Source organism: Protopterus annectens, chromosome 13.part0 (genome assembly GCF_019279795.1).
Source record: "Protopterus annectens isolate FY-2018-M chromosome 13.part0, PAN1.0, whole genome shotgun sequence".
Taxonomy (NCBI): Eukaryota; Metazoa; Chordata; order Ceratodontiformes; family Protopteridae; genus Protopterus; species Protopterus annectens.
The window spans coordinates 1150224726-1150244069 of record NC_056747.1 but is presented as its reverse complement, the minus strand read 5'-3'; the positions used below and the strand labels follow the sequence as shown (position 1 = coordinate 1150244069).

Here is a 19344-nt window from a genome sequence, read left to right as displayed (position 1 = left end):
CTTAGCATGTTATCCCTTCAGATGTCATTACTGAGCACGTTATCCCTTCAGATAGCAGTACTGAGTATGTTATCCCTTCACACAGCAGTACTGAGTACGTTATCCCTTCAGATGGCAGCACTGAGTACATTATCCCTTCAGATGTCATTACTGAGCACGTTATCCCTTCAGATAGCAGTACTGAGTATGTTATCCCTTCACACAGCAGTACTGAGCACGTTATCCCTTCAGATGTCAGTACTGAGCACGTTATCCCTTCAGATAGCAGTACTGAGTATGTTATCCCTTCAGATAGCAGTACTAAGCACGTTATCTCTTCAGATGGAAGTACTTAGCATGTTATCCCTTCAGATGTCAGTACTGAGCACTTTATCCCTTCAGAGAGCAGTACTGAGCACATTATCCTTCAGATGGCAGTACTGAACATGTTATCCCTTCAGATGGCAGTAGTGAGCACGTTATCCCTTCAGATAGCAGTAATGTGCATGTTCTCCCTCTAGATGGCAGTACTGAGCACGTTATCCCTTCAGATAGCAGTACTGAGCATGTTATCCTTTCATATAGCAGTACTGAGCATGTTATTCCTTCAAATAGCAGTACTGAGCACGTTATCCCTTCATTTAGCAGTACTGAGCATGTTATCCCTTCAGATAGCAGTACTGAGCATGTTATCACTTCAGATGGTAGTATTGAGCACATTATCCCTTCAGATAGTAGTACTGAGCATGTTATCCTTTTAGATGGCAGTACTGAGCATGTTATCCCTTCAGATAGCAGTACTGAGCATGTTATCCCTTCAGATGACAGCACTGACTACGTTATCCCTTCAGATAGCAATACTGAGAGCATTATCCCTTCAGATATCAGTACTGAGCATGTTATCCATTCAGATGGCAGTACTGAGCATGTTATCCCTTCAGTACTAAGCATGTTATTCCTTCAGATGACAGCACTGACTACGTTATCCCTTCAGGTAGCAGTACTGAGCACGTTATCCATTCAGATAGCCGTACTGAGCATGTTATCCCTTCAGATTGCAGTACTGAAAATGTTATCTCTTCAGATAGCAGTACTGTGCATGTTATCCCTTCAAATAGCAGTACTGAGCATGTTATCCCTTCAGATAGCAGTACTGAGCATGTTATCCCTTCAGATAGCAGTACTGAGCATGTTATCCCTTCAGATGGCAGTACTGAGCACATTATCCCTTTAGATGTCAGTACTGAGTATGTTATGCCTTCAGATGGTAGTACTGAGAATGTTGTCCATTCAGATAGCAGTACATGATTGCGTTATCCCTTCAGATGACAGCACTTACTACGTTATCCCTTCAGGTAGCAGTACTGTGCACATTATCCCTTCAGATGTCAGTACTGAGCACGTTATCCCTTTAGATGTCAGTACTATGTTATGCCTTCAGATGGCAGTACTGATTACGTTATCCCTTCAGATAGCAGTACTGCCGCTGTGCAGTACTGGTCATCACTGTCAAATTTCAATGCCTAGTGCTAGACCTGACCTTAATACCTTCAGCAGGCTGGTGCTTAACATTTGTTAAGGGTGGGTCTCACGCTACTTTATCTTTTAACGAAAAGTTGCCTTTTTCTGAATTTCATAGTGTAATCACTGTGCTTCATGCATTGCAATCCTATAATTCTCAAGTTAGATTTTGTAACAACTGACACTGGTCTATATTAGCTTTGCAAAAAGATGATGACTGAAAGCTTTGTCAACAACTATGTTAATTAAACTGCGTCGAAAGAAAATATTCTTGTGTGGACAAATCCCACCCCAACACTCCTGCTGTACTATCCCTGCTGTTAAACTCAACTCCAGCATTACTGCAACACAGAAGTAAGGAGAAATCCTTCTTGTAGTGACCCTGGTCAATCTCACTTTCAGTGATCTGGCTGAAAATGTTGATTCATAAAGTCCCCCCCCCCATTTAATGTTATATGTCCAAAAACATACCAGGGACTATGACGCTGTTGGGACAGTATACTGTATTTGGTATGTACAGACTGGCTGTAACCAGGTCTTGTTGTAACATGTATAGTTTTAAATTGAACTATTGTAAATGAGATAGTAGAAAATCATTTTAGGCATTTCTTCTGAGCCCCCATTTTACTTGAACTGGGCACTGTTGCATAAAAGGGTAAATCCCTATCTTACTGGATCTGAATTCTACTCTAGCTGTTTTTTTTTTCACAATTGCTGAAATTATTTTAACTATTAGCTGACCAAATTATGAAATTATTTTGACATTTTATCCACATAGCCACAGTCTGTTCTGCAAATTGTTACTGAGAAACACAGCAAAATGATAGATACTAAACCCACTAACAGATCCAAAGTGAAATGTCAATTTCTCAAAGAAGTAGATATATTCCTGGTGGTGATGGAGGGCTGTTATTGAAACAATACCACTTCCCTGCTTATACCAATATGTTAGTCTGTAAGTTAATAGTATAACCAGGGGAAACATTAATTACTGAAAATTTAGCATATCAGTTATTCATATGGCAGGTGTTACGTTGTCTAATGATACCCTTCTTTTTCCCCATGTTTCTTCACACAGTTCTTAGATGAGCCTACCTCTCTTGTTTCTACATGGACGAATCAGCAAGTTATCCAGTGGTTAGGGGGGCTGAGCATGGACCAGTATATCCCAGAATTCACTACAAACAATATTGACGGTCAGCAACTTCTACAGATGGATGGAGGGAAACTGAAGGTGTGTGTTTTTTATGTGTTTTTAATGTGCAGTATAATTGCTGATTTTACTTATCTTAATTTTATGTCATTAGTTACATATGTTTAAATATCTTTTTATTTTCTGTTAACATTTACATTTGATTTAGTTAATGTAAGTAGTTTGCACCCTATGTTATAATTATTTAAACAGCTTTCATTCATACTGTGTTTTGGATTATGGACATGAACAGTTACTTGCAAATGTTTTTAATTATTTTGTTTAGTGCAGTATTTATGCAATAATTCATCTGCTTGATTATTATTCATTTCATAAGTGAAATTAAATATTTAGCAAATAAGCAGTTTTATCTATATATCCATCTATTTATCTATCTATTTATAACAATATTAGATCAAGTCTTCTTTTGATTTTTATTTTAAAGACCAACTCTACAAATTACTGGCCCTTAATGCAGTCAGTTCTAGTTCTGTACTGAAGCATAAATAAAACAACTTTATCCAAACTGTATCAGATGCTTTTAATTCCAGTTTCAAATGTCTGCATAAATGTTTCTGCTAAGCCATTGGAATGGCCAATTTCATTTTATTCAATCAAGTAACGCAATTTTTCTAATGACGTTCAAGTGCCATTACATGTAATTAATTGCTCTGGTAACCCGTAAACAGAAAATAATCTCCTCTGTTTATTCAATCCCCCTTACAGTTTCATTTCAGATATACAGAATACTTCAAATGATTTCAAATAGGCATTCATCGCTATTAAGAGTAAACTGTTCATGAAAGAACGTGTTCATAAGTTAGACATTCATAACTTATTTTACAGTGTTCTGGTCCTTACACCATTTAGAAGTATTGTTTCATAAATACCAGGATCATGTAATAAACCACCCATCCAGCAAAACAAATTGGACTTAAATCCTGTCATGTTTTTGAACTGCATTATGAAGATGGACAATTTGTTTTATAAACCCACAGTTCTAAGAGATAAAAAGGAGGATGCTTAATTGGTGTTAAATCTGGGGATGTTGAATCTTAACTCACTAAAGCTAAGTTCAAGTTTGCTGTGACATGTTTCGATAACTACCATGGTTTGTAAGTAAGAGCATTTAAAGTCATAATGTAGACTTTTGTACCACCCATTTTGAAATTCCTATGAGTAAAGTAATGCTTGTTAAGGCATCTTATCTTTTATCTGGCATGAGAGGCATTCTTTACTCATATATACAATATCACTACCTAACCTAGCCCACCACATGAGCTTTTGCGTTAATGTTTTCATTTTAAAAATACCATGGTGTCTGATACGTAATTCTTTTATTATAGCTTTTCTCAGATTCCATGGAATAATGGTTCTGGTTTTCCCAGAGCACAAACCTTTCTCTACCAAAAGTTCAGATCTTTCCTAGTGATACAGTTTTCAGTTCTCTTTTACTGTAGGAGGCCAACCTTATGACACGGAGCTTAGTACTTATGACACATCTCTATCAGTCGTGTCCAGAATGAATAATCATGTCTCATTTAACCAACAGTGATTATTTACTCCTAAACAATCAAAACATTAAGAGGCTGGAAGTTACACACCAAAGCTGAAAAACACAACATTTTTTTTCAGAGTGGCAAGCTCCCCTGCATCCCCTGATGTGAGAGCAACCCTCACAACCTTGATCTCTCCATGTCACACTCTGTCTTGTTCTCTGTCATGACAGGATGCTGGCAATCTTCTTGGTTTGACCTTCTCATCAACATCCATACGGCTGACAACAAACAGTACGGCTCCTTTATCATTTCTTTTTATGAGGGCAATCATTCCAGTTTTTACTGGTATTCCTTGGAAATGAGGATATCATTCACTGTGACAATTTCATTGAGTCTCTCAATACATGCTTATCCAATTTTATTTATTAAGATATTTTCTTGCTAACTGGGTAGGTGGACTGATCAGAAGGCTCTTATGAGCCATGACCCAAGCTTACTAGTTAGCAACAATGAGAAGTTACACAGATAAATAAAATGATTACAGAAAAAAACAGTAGCACTGCAAAAGTCTGAGCCAAATTTAGGGATGTCCCTAAAATGAGTGGTAGCTGTGATGTATGACTAGAAGGCAATCTCTTTTTTTATCTACAACACATAGCCAAGTACTCACTAGGTCAGTTGCCAAGCTCACATTCTGATTGTTGTGTCCCAGACCACAATATTGCAATTTCTATAATACTTTTTGCATGTTATTGAGGTGCTCACTCTCAGTCAGTAACTAGCAAATTATCTTGGTACATGCCGCCATATTGTAATCTTTAAATAGATTTTCCATAATTTTTTGAAAAATCAAGAGTGATGAACTCAGTACAAACAGTGATATTATTCAAATGCGAGCCTCTGTGCATGTTTCTCAGAAATCATCAAGCAGTATTTGTTGCTAAGTGGTTGTTAAATCAGCTTTTGTGAACACAGTTCTACCACTCTACTTGGCCATTAATTCTACCAATGTTTCTAATGAATATACAACTTTGTTAACAGATGCATTGACAGTTGATGTGTAACCACTCCAAAAACAAATTGAACTGCCCTTTTTCCTTCTGAAAAAAAGCAGGTACCTAGCCCATTACTCTATATTAACATCTTACCATGCTGTGACCTATGTAGTATATAACTATACAGCTCTGTATTTATAATGCAGTTTATATTGCATATTTAAGCATTAATAATGTATGCATTCTTGTCAATGTTGTTTAATGATTTACTTATTTAATGTCACACCTTGTATATGTTTTAAAGATGTAATCTTTGTTAGATTCCTTAATAACAAGGTAATCTTTGTTAGATTACTTAATAACAATGTAATTTATTTATTTATTTTTATTTTACATTTGTTGACCGCGATAGTCCGACTGGATGCATGTCCATTTTCAGTGGAGGCCCTGGGAGAAAAGCTTCATGAAATAACAAATCATTATAACATGTCATATATTACAAATAACAAATAAATATATTATTTACAGAGATTAGATAGCCAGACAATACAAATTACATATAGAATATTTTCAATGATTAGAAGAGCAAACATTATAACAAATCGTCAGGTAGTGTTATTCAGTGAGAGCCACAATGAAGGCATGGAGCAAGCAACACCAGGAACAGAGAACCAGAATTTATTGAAAACCTTAGCGTTTTCATCAAATTATATCCACAGACTTCTTCAGAGGCATTAAAACCAACAAACACCACTTCACCTTTTAAATATCCCTCAAAAAATAGTCATGTGACATAATTAATTAACAATTAAAGGAAAATCCACCTAAAAAATATATGTATATACAAAAATACAATGCATATAAAAGCACTGCATACAACAATGTATGAATAAAACAGTTGAGAAATGGAATAAATATTGTTAATAAACATTATTAATAAAAATATTCACCTGCAGTTTAAACATTTACACATAATAAGAGCAAAGTTTTAAAACACTGCTAATAGAAGCACATTCATAGTCCAGGATAAACACAAGCATTTAATTTTAATTGCCATCTAAGTTCTTGAAGTTCTAAAAAGTCTTTCCAATGTCCCCCCCTCACATTTCTAACCACATGGTCAATACCAACAAAACCAAACTCATGACCAGGATTCTCACCAATATATTTGGGTAAAGCATTCTTATTGTTTCTCTTCCTGATATCTAAAGAGTGCTCATATATACATTCTTTCAGTTTTCTTTGTGTCTTCCCAATGTAAAAACAACTACAAAATTTACAAAGGGCAAGATACACTATGCCCTCAGTGTTGCAATTACAATAAAAGGAGTCTCGAATACAGGTCCCATTTACATACACCCTATCTAATTCAATGAGGTATTTACAGTAATTACACAAGCTAGATTTATGAGTGCCCTTCTATCTTGTAGATCCCATCTTTTCTACATCCACAACATTTTCCAATATTTCTTTAAAACATCTACCCCTCCGATACACCACTCTGATGCCTTTATTATAAATTTCCTTAAATTGATGAACACTAAGTGTGTGCCAATATGTGTTTAAAATTTTGTATATTTGGGCACATTCAGGGGTATAAGTAGTAATAAAGGAAATGTTGTAATCAGTGTTATAGTCAGAAACAGTCTCCAAGACAGGAATATTTGTCACTTCAACTGAACCTGAAAGAAGGGGAGGGTAGAAACCAGACCTTCACTTCGTCGTAACTTCAGAACAAATAGCTTCATCCAAAGTCCTGTGATAACCCCTAGATAAAAACATATCAGTAAGAACTTTGGTTCCCCTTACATAAATTGCATCAACAGAAGTCAGTCTAGTAAGGTGTACAAATTGTGCCTTAACAATGCCTCTCTTCTGATGACAACTATCAAAATGCAGGTACTCATTAAAGAAGGTGGGTTACCTGTGTATCTCACTAACAAACCTTTTATTAACTGTATCCTTGGAAAGATGTACATCCAAATAATTGATGTCAGTTTTACTCCAAGTAGCAGTGAAAGTAAGAAAGGGGGTGGTTTGGTTAAAATATTCAATGAATCTACACAATTGGTCCTCAGGTTCTTACCAAAATATGATGACATCATCCAAAAACCTCAAATATAAAGACCAAGGTGGATCTGTTACTATGTATTTGTAGCAGGGAGTACAGCTTTAAATGTATACAGTGAGATTCAGAATTCACTTATTTGTACTAGACTCACATTTTAAGTTTTGAAGTGGTGAGGCTAACATTATCACGTCCTGCATTTTTCATAGTGAGCTCAGCCATAACACATTTCATTACAAAGAGTTACACAGTTCCGTAATGCATTATTCACATTTCTTTTTAATTTGTGAGTTCCATTAAGTGGGTCTGAAAATAGTACACCCTTGTCCACAGATTCTGATGAAAGAGATGAATCAGTCCCACTTGATGAAGCAGAATATGCTTCACAAATGTACAGGACAAGTTCATTTTGAAATAAAACATTTTGATGGGGTAGAAGATGGCATTGTTTGACTTTTGCTTTCTTAAAGTAAGGCACACCTTCTGCTCATTAATATTCATCAAGTGACGTGAAAGCATGCTTCCTAATTATTCATCAAGTGGCAACATTACGGGCAGGATTCACGAAGCCTCCGTGTAAGAGTTACAAGGCTTACACGGAGGCTGCAGTTAAATGGTGTGATGTCAGCATGTCATGCATATGCATGAGGGCATGCTGAATCACACCTAAGGCTAACATGGTCCGTGTAAGACAGTAGGGGGCGTGTCCGTAGGGCAAGCCCTGCAAACGGACATGCCCCCAGAAGAGTAAAAGTCCCGAAAGTAAACGCCCACGACAGGGTCCGTAGAAATGTGAATAAACACAACACAACACATGCCCCCACAGACTATGAACATAAAATATATAAATGAACATCTGATATTTCTTTTTTATAAGTTGTAAAGATGTTTGCCCGTGAGTGCGCTCGTTTGCGCGGGTGTGCCCAGCGCTTAGCCACAGTTAGCAGTCAGTGGAATAACATATAAGAACTAAATATGCAAAGTAAGGCAAGAAGCAATAGTGTAGCGATAGAGACGTCGACTGAAGAGGAGGCAGTCATGGTTCGAGCCCCCACAACATCAATTTTTATTTTTAGTGAAATAAGCACGAAACAATTCCCTGACATATATGTACATATATAAAATTATATTTTATGTAAAATGTAATGAAATGGGCCATGTATTTTGAAGAAATGTGAGATAATAAAAAAAAAAAATGTCAGATGTGCCTATAGCTGAGCTACAGTCTAACAAGTTGAGTATATCTGCCTGTAGGTGAGCAGTGTTTTAACAGGTTTAAAATGAGTGCCCGTAGGTGAGCAGTGTTACAACAGGTGTAAAATGAGTGCCCGTAGGTGAGCAGTGGTATAATAGGTGTAAAATGAGTGCCCGGGGTTGAGCAGCGTTTTAACACTCTGAAACTGTGTGCCCTTAGCTGAGTTGAGCGTAATATGAGTGCTGACAGCCAAACCACGCGTAAACCAGCGTGATCCATTTGCACGGAGCTGCGCACCGCGCCAACAAGCTAACTGACGGGCAACATTAAGCAAGCTGTATCAAAACTTCCTTTACACAGACACACCTCCTAGCCTGTGTAGACAGTCATAAAATATAAAAAGCAATGGCCAGGTTCGAACCCAGGATACCATGCACCATAGTCAAAGTACTGAACCACTAAGCCATGACATTTGCACTTAGAAATGCAGTAATAGCATATATATATATATATATATATATATATATATATATATATATATATATATATCTATATAAGAATGAATAGAAAGAGGAGCATGACAAAGCAGGTTTTCTAAAGCTGATACAATTCCAAAATGGCCAATCACAGATAAGTGCGGGAAAAACGGCATATATAAGCCCCATAGGCGGGAATACACAGCATAACTGATTGTAGAACCAACTTGCAGCCAGGATGTCAGGTGTAGGAGAGGGTAGTTGCTTCCGAGCACAGAGGTGGGGCGTTGAGGAGTCCAAATATATGGTTTGGCTCCTCGTCCATAATCATGAGGCCCAGCTCATGCAGGGCCAGGTCCTGTGGGGAGCATATAGGGCTGAGGCGTGGGACCAGTTGGCACATGATCTCACCAGTGCCACAGGAATACCAAGGACTGGTGAGCAGGTCCGTCACCACCATGCGGACCTGAAGAGGTGGAAGCAGGACCAACTGAACCGTTGGATCCAGGAGGCCCGGCAAATGCCCAACGCTCCACTACTGAGTAAGTTACATGTAATTATTTATGTAAGAAATTAACCTAGCTGATATTATGGAGATGTGTATTCCAATATTACTTTATTTATATTACAGCTGCAGGTGTCCATTCTGCGATCCGTCGAGCCCATGGCGATAGGCTGGTGCAGTTGCGCCACCAGGCAGGTCAGTAATTCTCTCCCTGTAACTGTAAATAAATATATAAGTATGACAGTTAGCAAAAGAGTGCAGTGTAGTCACTAATTAATAAAATGTGCAAGTAACAGTGTAAGAGGGTTTGCAAGTATTGCTTGATTACAAAAGTGTTATGTAGCCTGTAATCCAAACATAAAAATGAAACAAGTCTGAAATAAAGATGTCCCACCTGTAATATAATAGTACATAACCTGCAGCAGGCTGAAAAGTACAGCTGCAGAAGCTGAGTAAAACACATGTGTGAAATATATCCCTGTTGAAATTCAGAAACATGACATAAGTGAGACTGTTGGAAAGGATTGTTATAACTAAAGGTAAAACATGTCAATAAAGCCTAGAATTAAGTACCATCCTGAATTGTAAAAATAAAACAAGTGAGAGAGTGTGAGAAAGAGGTATGAATCCACCAATAAAGTAGTAATAACTCCTGAATAAAGTATACTGCAGTCAGTACAGAATGAAATGAATGTGACAGGCAGAACCAAACAGAAACATGTGTTGAAAACAGTACTGCAGCTGGAATGTGTGTCCCAAAATCTGGATATGTTGCTCTCAGTCTGCAATATGCAGATAGTATGGTTGCCTGAAATACCAAACATCCACAGTTGTCTATAGCTATATAAAGCAAATGTAGCAGGATGATGTAGCTGAACAGAGCCAGATATGGATGTGTATGAATAAATATGAAATGTATATTGATGTAGCAGTAACATTCCTATCACCAACCTGAAGTAGTTATCACATAGGAAACTGTAGGCAGAACTGTAGTGTGTGTATATCTGCATCTAATAGAAATGTACAGCATATATATTGGTATTTGAAGTTGTTAATTAAATATTTCTTCACCCTACCCTACAACCACAAATAATCCATTCCACGTGAAATTGGTATGTGCAATCACAATTACCACCCCTGGACAATTGTCCTGTTGGTTCATACATATTTGCATGTACGTTGATGCATCTGCCCTGTTCATACATCCAAACCTGATGGCCTGTTGCCATCAATCAACCCTGCATGTTGTTGGATTGTGTATTGCTGTTCAAATTATGCATGTGTTATGCTTGCTGTTCAATGGCTTGAATTTATGGGTGTTTGGTTAATGGGAATACTAATGCATGCTGTTATAACTAATTGTGAATGGTATTGTACGTTACTAACCCAAACTGTCATAACATAATGCAAAACATAGGACGACAGGGAAGGCGGGTTCCAGCGGACCCACCTCTCCCACCTCAGCTGGCGAGTGCACCTGGCAGTAGTGCCCAGGCCGGACCCTTCTCCGGTGGCCCTGTGCCACCTGTGGGTGGAAGCACTGCAGGGGATGGGGCTCGTCCCCCCTCTGCAAGCGTGGCCAGAGGAGAACATCCACTCACCCTCCGTAGTGTCCGGACTGTGGTGCGTAGGGAGATCCGGCACGCTGTGCTTGGGCCCCTACGCCAGCTTGAGGCACAGGTGGCACAACTCACGGGCATGCCTGCTGCCTGGCCTACACAGCCCCCAGCACAGCCCCGTCCTGGGCAGTGAAGGCACAGTGGCAACTGCCCATGGGTGGGGATCTCAGTTCCACTGTTGCCATCTGTGGGCTCATGGGCTCGAGATATCCAAACATCCATCCCCGTCAATTGTGTAACCCCCCCACATGTGTCAAACACCACCCCTGTATGCGTTTTGTTTGTCTTGTCTCTTAACCTACCCAACCTACCTCCCCAGCTATACCGACTTCCTGTACCTGACATACCACTCTCACCTGAAAAAAAAATAAAAGTGCACTCTGTACCCACAAAAAAATTATGCTCCATACATAGCTACCAATTTTGCACACATGTCTGCTGGACATGTAAACTGGCAATTACAATTGGCTGTACAACAAGTATTATTGTTGTCCTTACACCTCTCTCAGGGGTGGAAGATTTCAAATGTCACACCAAATTACAAATATATGCACAGCTGTTACTGACGAAGAAATGGGCAGCTATGGGCCTTACCTACATCCCTCCTGCAAAACCCGAGCTTGTTTCCCTACTGTCCTACCCTCTTTGTGACCCCTTTTTCACCACTTTCCTATCTCCCCATTGTCTTTTCTTTCAAAGAAAATAGCTTGGGTGTGCACGACAGTAAGCACTTTTAAGCAGTTGTAAGCGGGTGTGCGCGAAGCTAAGCGGCAGTGAGCATGTGTGACCTCTGCGCAAAACAGCGCTAACCCGCTTACAACTGCTTAAAAGTGCCTTAGTCACTCTGAATGACAAGCCCTGTAGTTTTCTCAGCAGCAAAATAAAATACTTCCCTCAGTCTCGAGCCCAGGTCCTTGGAAACACTAGTCTGTATGACTTACCACTAAGCCATGAGTGCTATACAAGAACATTGTGCTGAAAGAAATATATCATAAAATAGTAGGAATTAATTCAAAGGGAATATACAAGTCTAGTACACAAAGCATGTCATGTATATTTACTGTCAAATCTAGTGGATTTGTAAAATAGTACTGTGTGCTGAGAAACAGTCATGCTAGTTGGTAGCTACTGGGTAATAATGTCACAGTAGCATCTGGCAAGCCATACACTTACTCAGAGCAGGATAAACATAGCCATAGTTGAATAGTTAAGGGTTCAGACATAGCAACTGTGACTGAGTTACAGGGATGTCCCTGATGTGAAAACAAATGTCAACTGTGCCCCACTGACACCCTGCCAAATGTGCTAACAGTAGCTTACAGAACAACATGCATTGCAGTGTCTACAACACAGCCTGAAATATGAGAGACATACCAACCCTTACACTCACAGAACAGTGTCCACAGCAAACCAGCATGGTCCCCACCCTGATACTCTGAAAGGGCTACGCCTACCTAACAGACCTTTTTATGGCACAGGCCTGTAATCACAGTGAGAACTGCAATCACTACACAACAGGCTGCATGCAATTAGTAAATGCTGGCTAACAACTAGTGCAGAGGCCATCACATGGACATGTGCAGATACCTACAAAAGCATCCTGTACTCCCAGTCCACACATGCAATACTGTCATTGCACCCGCTGGAGGTAGAGAGAGAGAGAGAGAGAGAAAAAAAAGAAAGAAAGAAAGACAGAAAGAAAGAAAGAGAAAGAAATAACAAACCGGAAACATCAAGGCAAAGAGGCAGACAGCAGGCCAAGCAACTGCAAGCCTACACAAACAGCTGCAACAAACACAGGTAATGTAAAGTACTATTATAATACTCTACATACTGTGAACCCTCCAGATGTGTTATTGGTCTGTATCTATGTATATAAGGTTGTGCATAGGGACGGGGACATACTGAAACTGTCACTGAAGGATCCACATACATATGTATGTGATGGTAGCTATGTGCACATAGCAATGTAGGTTGTAGTGCAATGTACAAGTAGGTGGTACAGTAATGGGTGTTCAACAGTATGTTACTGTGTGTATACATATGTGGACCTAAAAAGGAGTGTATATATATATATATATATATATATATATATATATATATATATATATATATCATGTGTATACGTATGTATATCGAGATATGTATATATATATATATATATATATATATATATATATATATATATACATATACATATATATATATATATATATATATATATATATATATATATATAATATGCATATGTGTATACATAGATAGAGAGGGATGTAGAAATACATAGACAGATATAGTTTCACAGTGGCATAGTTTAGTACTAGGCTATCTGCAGACCGTGTATAGAATAGATTTAAAAACCTGCGCCTCTGTATAGTAGTGACACAGTGAAGACCCCCCTACATAATAGCATTAGTGTACTGTGCCTCTGTCTAGTAGTGACACAGAGAAGACCCCTGCTGTAAACCTATGATCTCCCATCCACTTGTCAAGAATGCACATGAAGAGTGTCAGTGAGGGTCTCTGCCTAACATGAACTGGGATCCTGTTCCACAGTATGGGAAGCCTCTTAGTGATGGATCTGTCCCTACAGTATGTCCTATTCATATGTGTGCTGAGGTTTAAATCCGTAGCTGTCATGCTTCTGATGGATTTGGATTGTATGAGGTGGAACATGACCATCACTACCAGATTGGACATGGCCTACTACATCAGGCACAGATCACTATGGAATAGAGCATGAGTTGCGTTAGTCTGGCAGCATATGACAATTGTTGCAGACCCTTGATCCACCTGGTGATGTACTCATGGGGTCCCCCTAGCTGTTGCAAGTGCCAGGTGAGGTAATACCAAATGGGGCATAGTACACAGTCATGGGCCTGATAAGGGAGGAGTATAAGGGTACAATGACCACTTTTGATGTGGATGTGAATCCCTTCATGATAAGGTGGGCAAGGTAGGAAGTCCATCCAACCACTTCTGCAACGTGGGTGTCAAATGAGAGGTCAGCATTGCACAGTGTCACCAGGTCTCCAATTACTTTGTCTGTACTCAGTGGGTTATTGTCTATGTGATAATATGTAGGTACCTTGTCTGTCCAAAAGGGTATGAGTATACATTACGTGGCATGCAGTGTAAGGCCATGACTCCGCCACCAGTTGTTGGTGTCCGTGATGCCTGTCAGTAGGATGTATGTGTCAGCAGGTGTATTGCCTATGGCGCCTAGTATGCAGTCATCTTTGAACATTGTCAGCCACTACCCTCCTATGTCTGCTTCCACATCTGAGAATGATATGCCGAACATGAGCAGTCCCAGGACAGAACCCTGTGGGACACCACATGTGACTGGCTCTGAGTCTGACATGGCACCAGTGAGGTTGACTATAGGGTTTCTATCCGTTAGCTGGTTTGCAACCCATCATGTGACATATGGATTTACATGTTAGCTGTTGATCATGTCTATGATGGCAGAGTGCGGTATTGTGTCGAATGCTGTAGGCAAGTCCAGGTAGGCTGTATGGACCGCTATGCCCTCAGCAATAGCTATAGTGACTGATTTGAAAAGGTCAACCAGGTTCATAAGGCAGGATCTGCCCTCTACAAAGCCAAACTGGGTGGGATCAAGTGTCTAAGTCCCCAATGTCTCCGTGTATGGGTACCATAATGATCCTTTCCATAGTGTTGCAAACCAGGCTGGTTAAGCTTATGGGGCGGTAGTTACCAGGGTCTGTAGAGGTGCCTCCTGTGTGGAGTGGGACTACTGTTGCTGTATGCCAGTGTCCAGGTACATATGTTGTAGTAAGGCTATGGCTGAATAGCATGTAATGTGCATGTGTAGCTCCTCTTGCAGTTCACGTAGCATGCAACCTGCAATACCGTTGGGTCCCATTGCTGCTGTGTTTACAGCTCCGCTGAGGGTGGTTCCCAGCTGGACATCTGAGATGACATGGAGGTTACAGTTAGCTGGGATAAGTAATTCCACATGTGTGGGTGAGGGAGTGTAGAAACCTGCACTGAACCTGTCTGCCAGACTGTTGGCATTATCTGTGTGTTCAGTGTAGCGTATGTCACTGTAAACTAACTGTGAACACAACTGAGGGTTCCAACCCAGGTCTGTAACATAGCAGAGGAAGGCCTTGTGGTTATCTGTAGTGACCATAGCGATGTCCCTCTCATTGTTGGCCTTGCATGTTTGTACGACAAAACCTATCTTTCTACTACTGCTGATGAGAGATGCCGTAGCTCTATGGAAGTATGCTCTGCCGTGCAGTAGCTACCATCTGTTGTTATACAAGTTGTTCAATGCTGAGGTCCAACAGACAGGACGCCTGCCCTTGTTGGAGAGGGTCATGGTTCCATTTGTGATTGCATGATCCATGCATTCTTGGAGATGTCTGTAGAAGCATATGTGAGGATGTCTGCATTGTGGGAAGTGGATTACACTGGCCCAGTGGGCATTAAGGATACCAACTCAGTTATATGACGTGTAAAGTCGGCATGTGAGAGGTTTCCCACTGTAGTCTGTTGTGTTGTGGGGGAGGTGGGATATGTATATCCAGGGTGAATAGTCTGTGGTCAGATGTGACTAGTGAGGGGTATACTTCCAGTGTGTAGCACATTGTCCCCATGTTCGTGATGATCAGGTCTAGTATATTATCTCCTGTTGTGGGAGAGGTGACTAGCTGTTCCACTGCATTTGACATAGTGAATTCCGGGAACCTTTGGGCTAGGGTGTTTGGGGTAGAATAATGCACCCAGTGTATGTTAGGGTAGTCGCACTATCCCAATATGATGGTGTGTGGTGGGACATTCATATCCTCCAATGTCTACAGGAAGGCCGACTGTGGTCCCTGAGATCGGGAGGGTGGTCTGTAACATGCTACCACTTGTATAGCAGGTTTGCCTACGGTTATCTGCACCTGGATGGTCTGTGATGCTTCATGTGTTGCCACTAACCTGGAGGTGTGTGTGTCATCCATGAATATGGACACACCCCCTCCCTTTTTGTTTTGTCCCGAGTCCTGGGGCCAAAATGCATGATACGGGGTATAGCCTGGTACCGCTGGTGTTCTCTCAGGAGCCTTGAACCAGGTTCTCACTTACTGCACAGACATCGAGATTAGTAGAATATGTATGTACAGATATATGTAATACACACATACATATATAGATGTCTGTAGAGACTTACACATATACAGATAGATCTGACTGACAACAGATATGTCTGTATATGACTATCTCTCACTCTCTGTCCCACCCCCTCACACTCACACTCACCCTGTGTCTCTCTCTCACTCTCTCCCCCTCTCTCCCCACATCTATATGTATATATCTACATCTATATATACATATGATATATACATATATACAAACAGATATATATCCATATACAGATATAAATATATCAATACATATTTATATATATATATATATATATATATATATATATATATATATATACATATATAGACTGTGTGAGGCACATGTGTGCAGATGTCTTGCTACAGGTGCCTGGTGTCACAGGCATGGAGTGAACACCAGTGTGGATACTGGAGTACCATACTCCATTCAAAAACACTGACACCAGTAACCACCACATGTGTACATGCCTGCCCACCACTGCATGTGTCAGGGGGGAACAGGGTCAACAAGTGTACAATAGGCTCCACATTGATATGCACAGTGGCACACTAGTCCTGTAATACCTGTACATGGAATGTGTCAGCGGACATGGTGTGTCAGCTATGGACATGTAGGTCACTGTACTCCTCCACACCCCACAATGTCCTACATGGTATGTACCTCCCATGACAGCTACAGATATGGTGAAGGACACAGACATATGCAAGTAACTGTGTCAATGCACTCAAACACCACAGAGCACACACAGACTACCTACATAGAGGTTACCACTGCTGGATACACATAGTTCGGTCACACCCATGACAGCTGTCTCCCAACCATGGTAACACCTCCATCATCCACAACACAAATTACCTACGTCTGTCGTCCTTGTCACTGCAGTATAGAGCACTTGGTGGAGATACGGGACCCTACCCACAGATATGACATACCCTGTAGTAGACCACACAGAATTAAGAAGCAAGCCTCCCCATGAGTAGATGTCAGACATACCCCTGCTGAATGTTATGCTGATAGGTAATATGCCATATGAGTCACCCTGTGTAACTGTTTGTAAGGAGCAGGTACGATCATAACACATGTGTCACAAGGGGCAGGGTAGCATAACAGTATGCTGCTGTAGGCCCAGGGCCAAAAGCACACTACCTACCTAGGATGCAATGCACACCTATTAACACATTGCAAACGGACTATGTGAGTGGAATGAGTGTGCTAGTGACTGGGTGCATGTTGTGTACTGGTGTGATTGCTCACCATGACTGTCTGTCTGTCATGGTAGTGTGTGTCCTTGGTGTGAGGCCAGAGACAGGTGTGTGGGGTATTGCAATCAACACATACTACATTGCCATATGTTTTGCTGTGTTACCCTGTATGTCACTGTGGTGTAGGTAGGGTTATGGCAAGTAAGAGTAGTGTGCAGTACCAGTGCAATATGTAACATGCATTGTGTGCAGTGCATGGGCTGATAATGTTCCCCATACAGTACCTTGATTCAAACCCCCAGTGTGAGGTTGTGTATTGTACCTGAAACAGTGCGTTGACTGCTGCAGTATACTAGTCTGTTGTATGGAGTGTGCCAGGTACTGTTGCACAGTTGTCGGATGAGCCCTGATATCTGGTCATGTACATGTGTATCCCCCAATAGACAGACAGATGCTATATATGCTGCCTAAGTTATATCACTGCAGTCAGGTATAATGTGTATTATGTGTGCTATAGTCTGCTGACAGATATTGCTGACATATTTCCCTTCTCCTTTTCAGGGACATGGTTCACCAGTGGAACCCAGTCTACTCCGCTGCAGAAGAGGAGGAGATACACCAGAGCCTGGTGCGGGATTTCGCTGTACTCTTTTCCCACACCAGCCAGAACCAGCAGGAGAGGGCTGCACTGTGGCAAGACCTGGTCCGTCGGGTAAATGACATAGGCACACATAACCGGACATATGAGCAGGTACGCCATCACTGCAGTGATTTAATTAGAAATGTCCGTCAGCGTGCGTCGGATATCCACAGGCAGCAGCTTGCCACAGGTGGTGGGGTGGCTAGACATCCCCCCCTCACCAGACTGGAAGGACTACTCCTGAGTGTTGTGGCTCCAGCACAGCAGCAACAACAACAGCATACATGTGTAATGATGGAGGCTGGAGCCACACAGCAGCAGGACACAGAGCGTGCAGGTAACATGCCATGTGTATAGTGACCATTCTGTACACTGTTAGGTTATGCATGTGTGGGGTGTGTCCTCGATTTGTAGCTGTTATCTTGGTAATTATTGTGCATTAGTGATAACCTCATTATCTGCAGTACACCTGTGGAAGCTAACTGTTGCACTACTGAACTGTAACATGCCCACAGTATCAATGGCACAGTTGTGCCCACTGACGATAAATGTCTCTTTTCCGCAGGTCCCTCTGGTGTAACATAAAGGCAGCTTATCCATGTTGGTGAGTGTGTAATACCATTACCTTCACTACTCTGTAAACTAATAGTAATAATAGGCTGAAGCAGTAGTGCTATGTGTTTGATTGCAGGTGTGTTTGTGTCTGTGGGTTGATATCTCATATACTGAGGTGTGTGCATGTGTGCATGTGCCCATGTGCCCATGTGTGCATGTGTGCATGTGTGCATGAGTGCATGGGTGCATGTGTGCATGCGTGCATGTGCCCATGTGTGCGTGTGCATGTGCCCATGCGTGCATGTGTGCATGTGTGCATGTGCCCATGTGTGCATGTGTGCATGTGCCCATGTGTGCATGTGTGCATGTGTCCATGTGTGCATGTGTGCATCAGTGATGGCATTGTGTACACATTGTAAACTGTGTTTCCTGTCTTACTCCCACAGGTTCTGGTGCTGCTCTGGTGTCATGCAGCAGGGAACCTGAATCAGCTGCTATGGATAGTGATGATGATACCTGTGTAATGGCACAGGTAGGTGTGCCAGGGTCCATCATTGGTCATCCAATTGACACTACACAGCTGTTGACCCTATCAATGCGCACAGTCATCCCGCCAATACATCCTTTGTCACCAATGTCCCTAGGTGATGGACAGGATACAGTGGGCATTGACTAGGGTAATGTGGTACCGGTGGCACATGCATCCCCACACTGCAGCCATGGCCAGGGCCCTGACATGGTAATGCACAGGCAGAC

The 19344-nt window shown here is 41.1% G+C and overlaps 1 protein-coding gene across 1 annotated transcript in view; it reads left to right on the top strand.

Moving 5' to 3' along the window:
* SAMD14 (sterile alpha motif domain containing 14) overlaps positions 1-19344 on the top strand; it is a 785691-nt gene that overhangs the window by 710573 nt on the left and 55774 nt on the right. The window contains exon 9 of the mRNA XM_044055147.1: positions 2579-2734. Coding sequence (XP_043911082.1) covers positions 2579-2734 — 156 coding nt within the window. The remainder of the gene's footprint in view (positions 1-2578; positions 2735-19344) is intronic.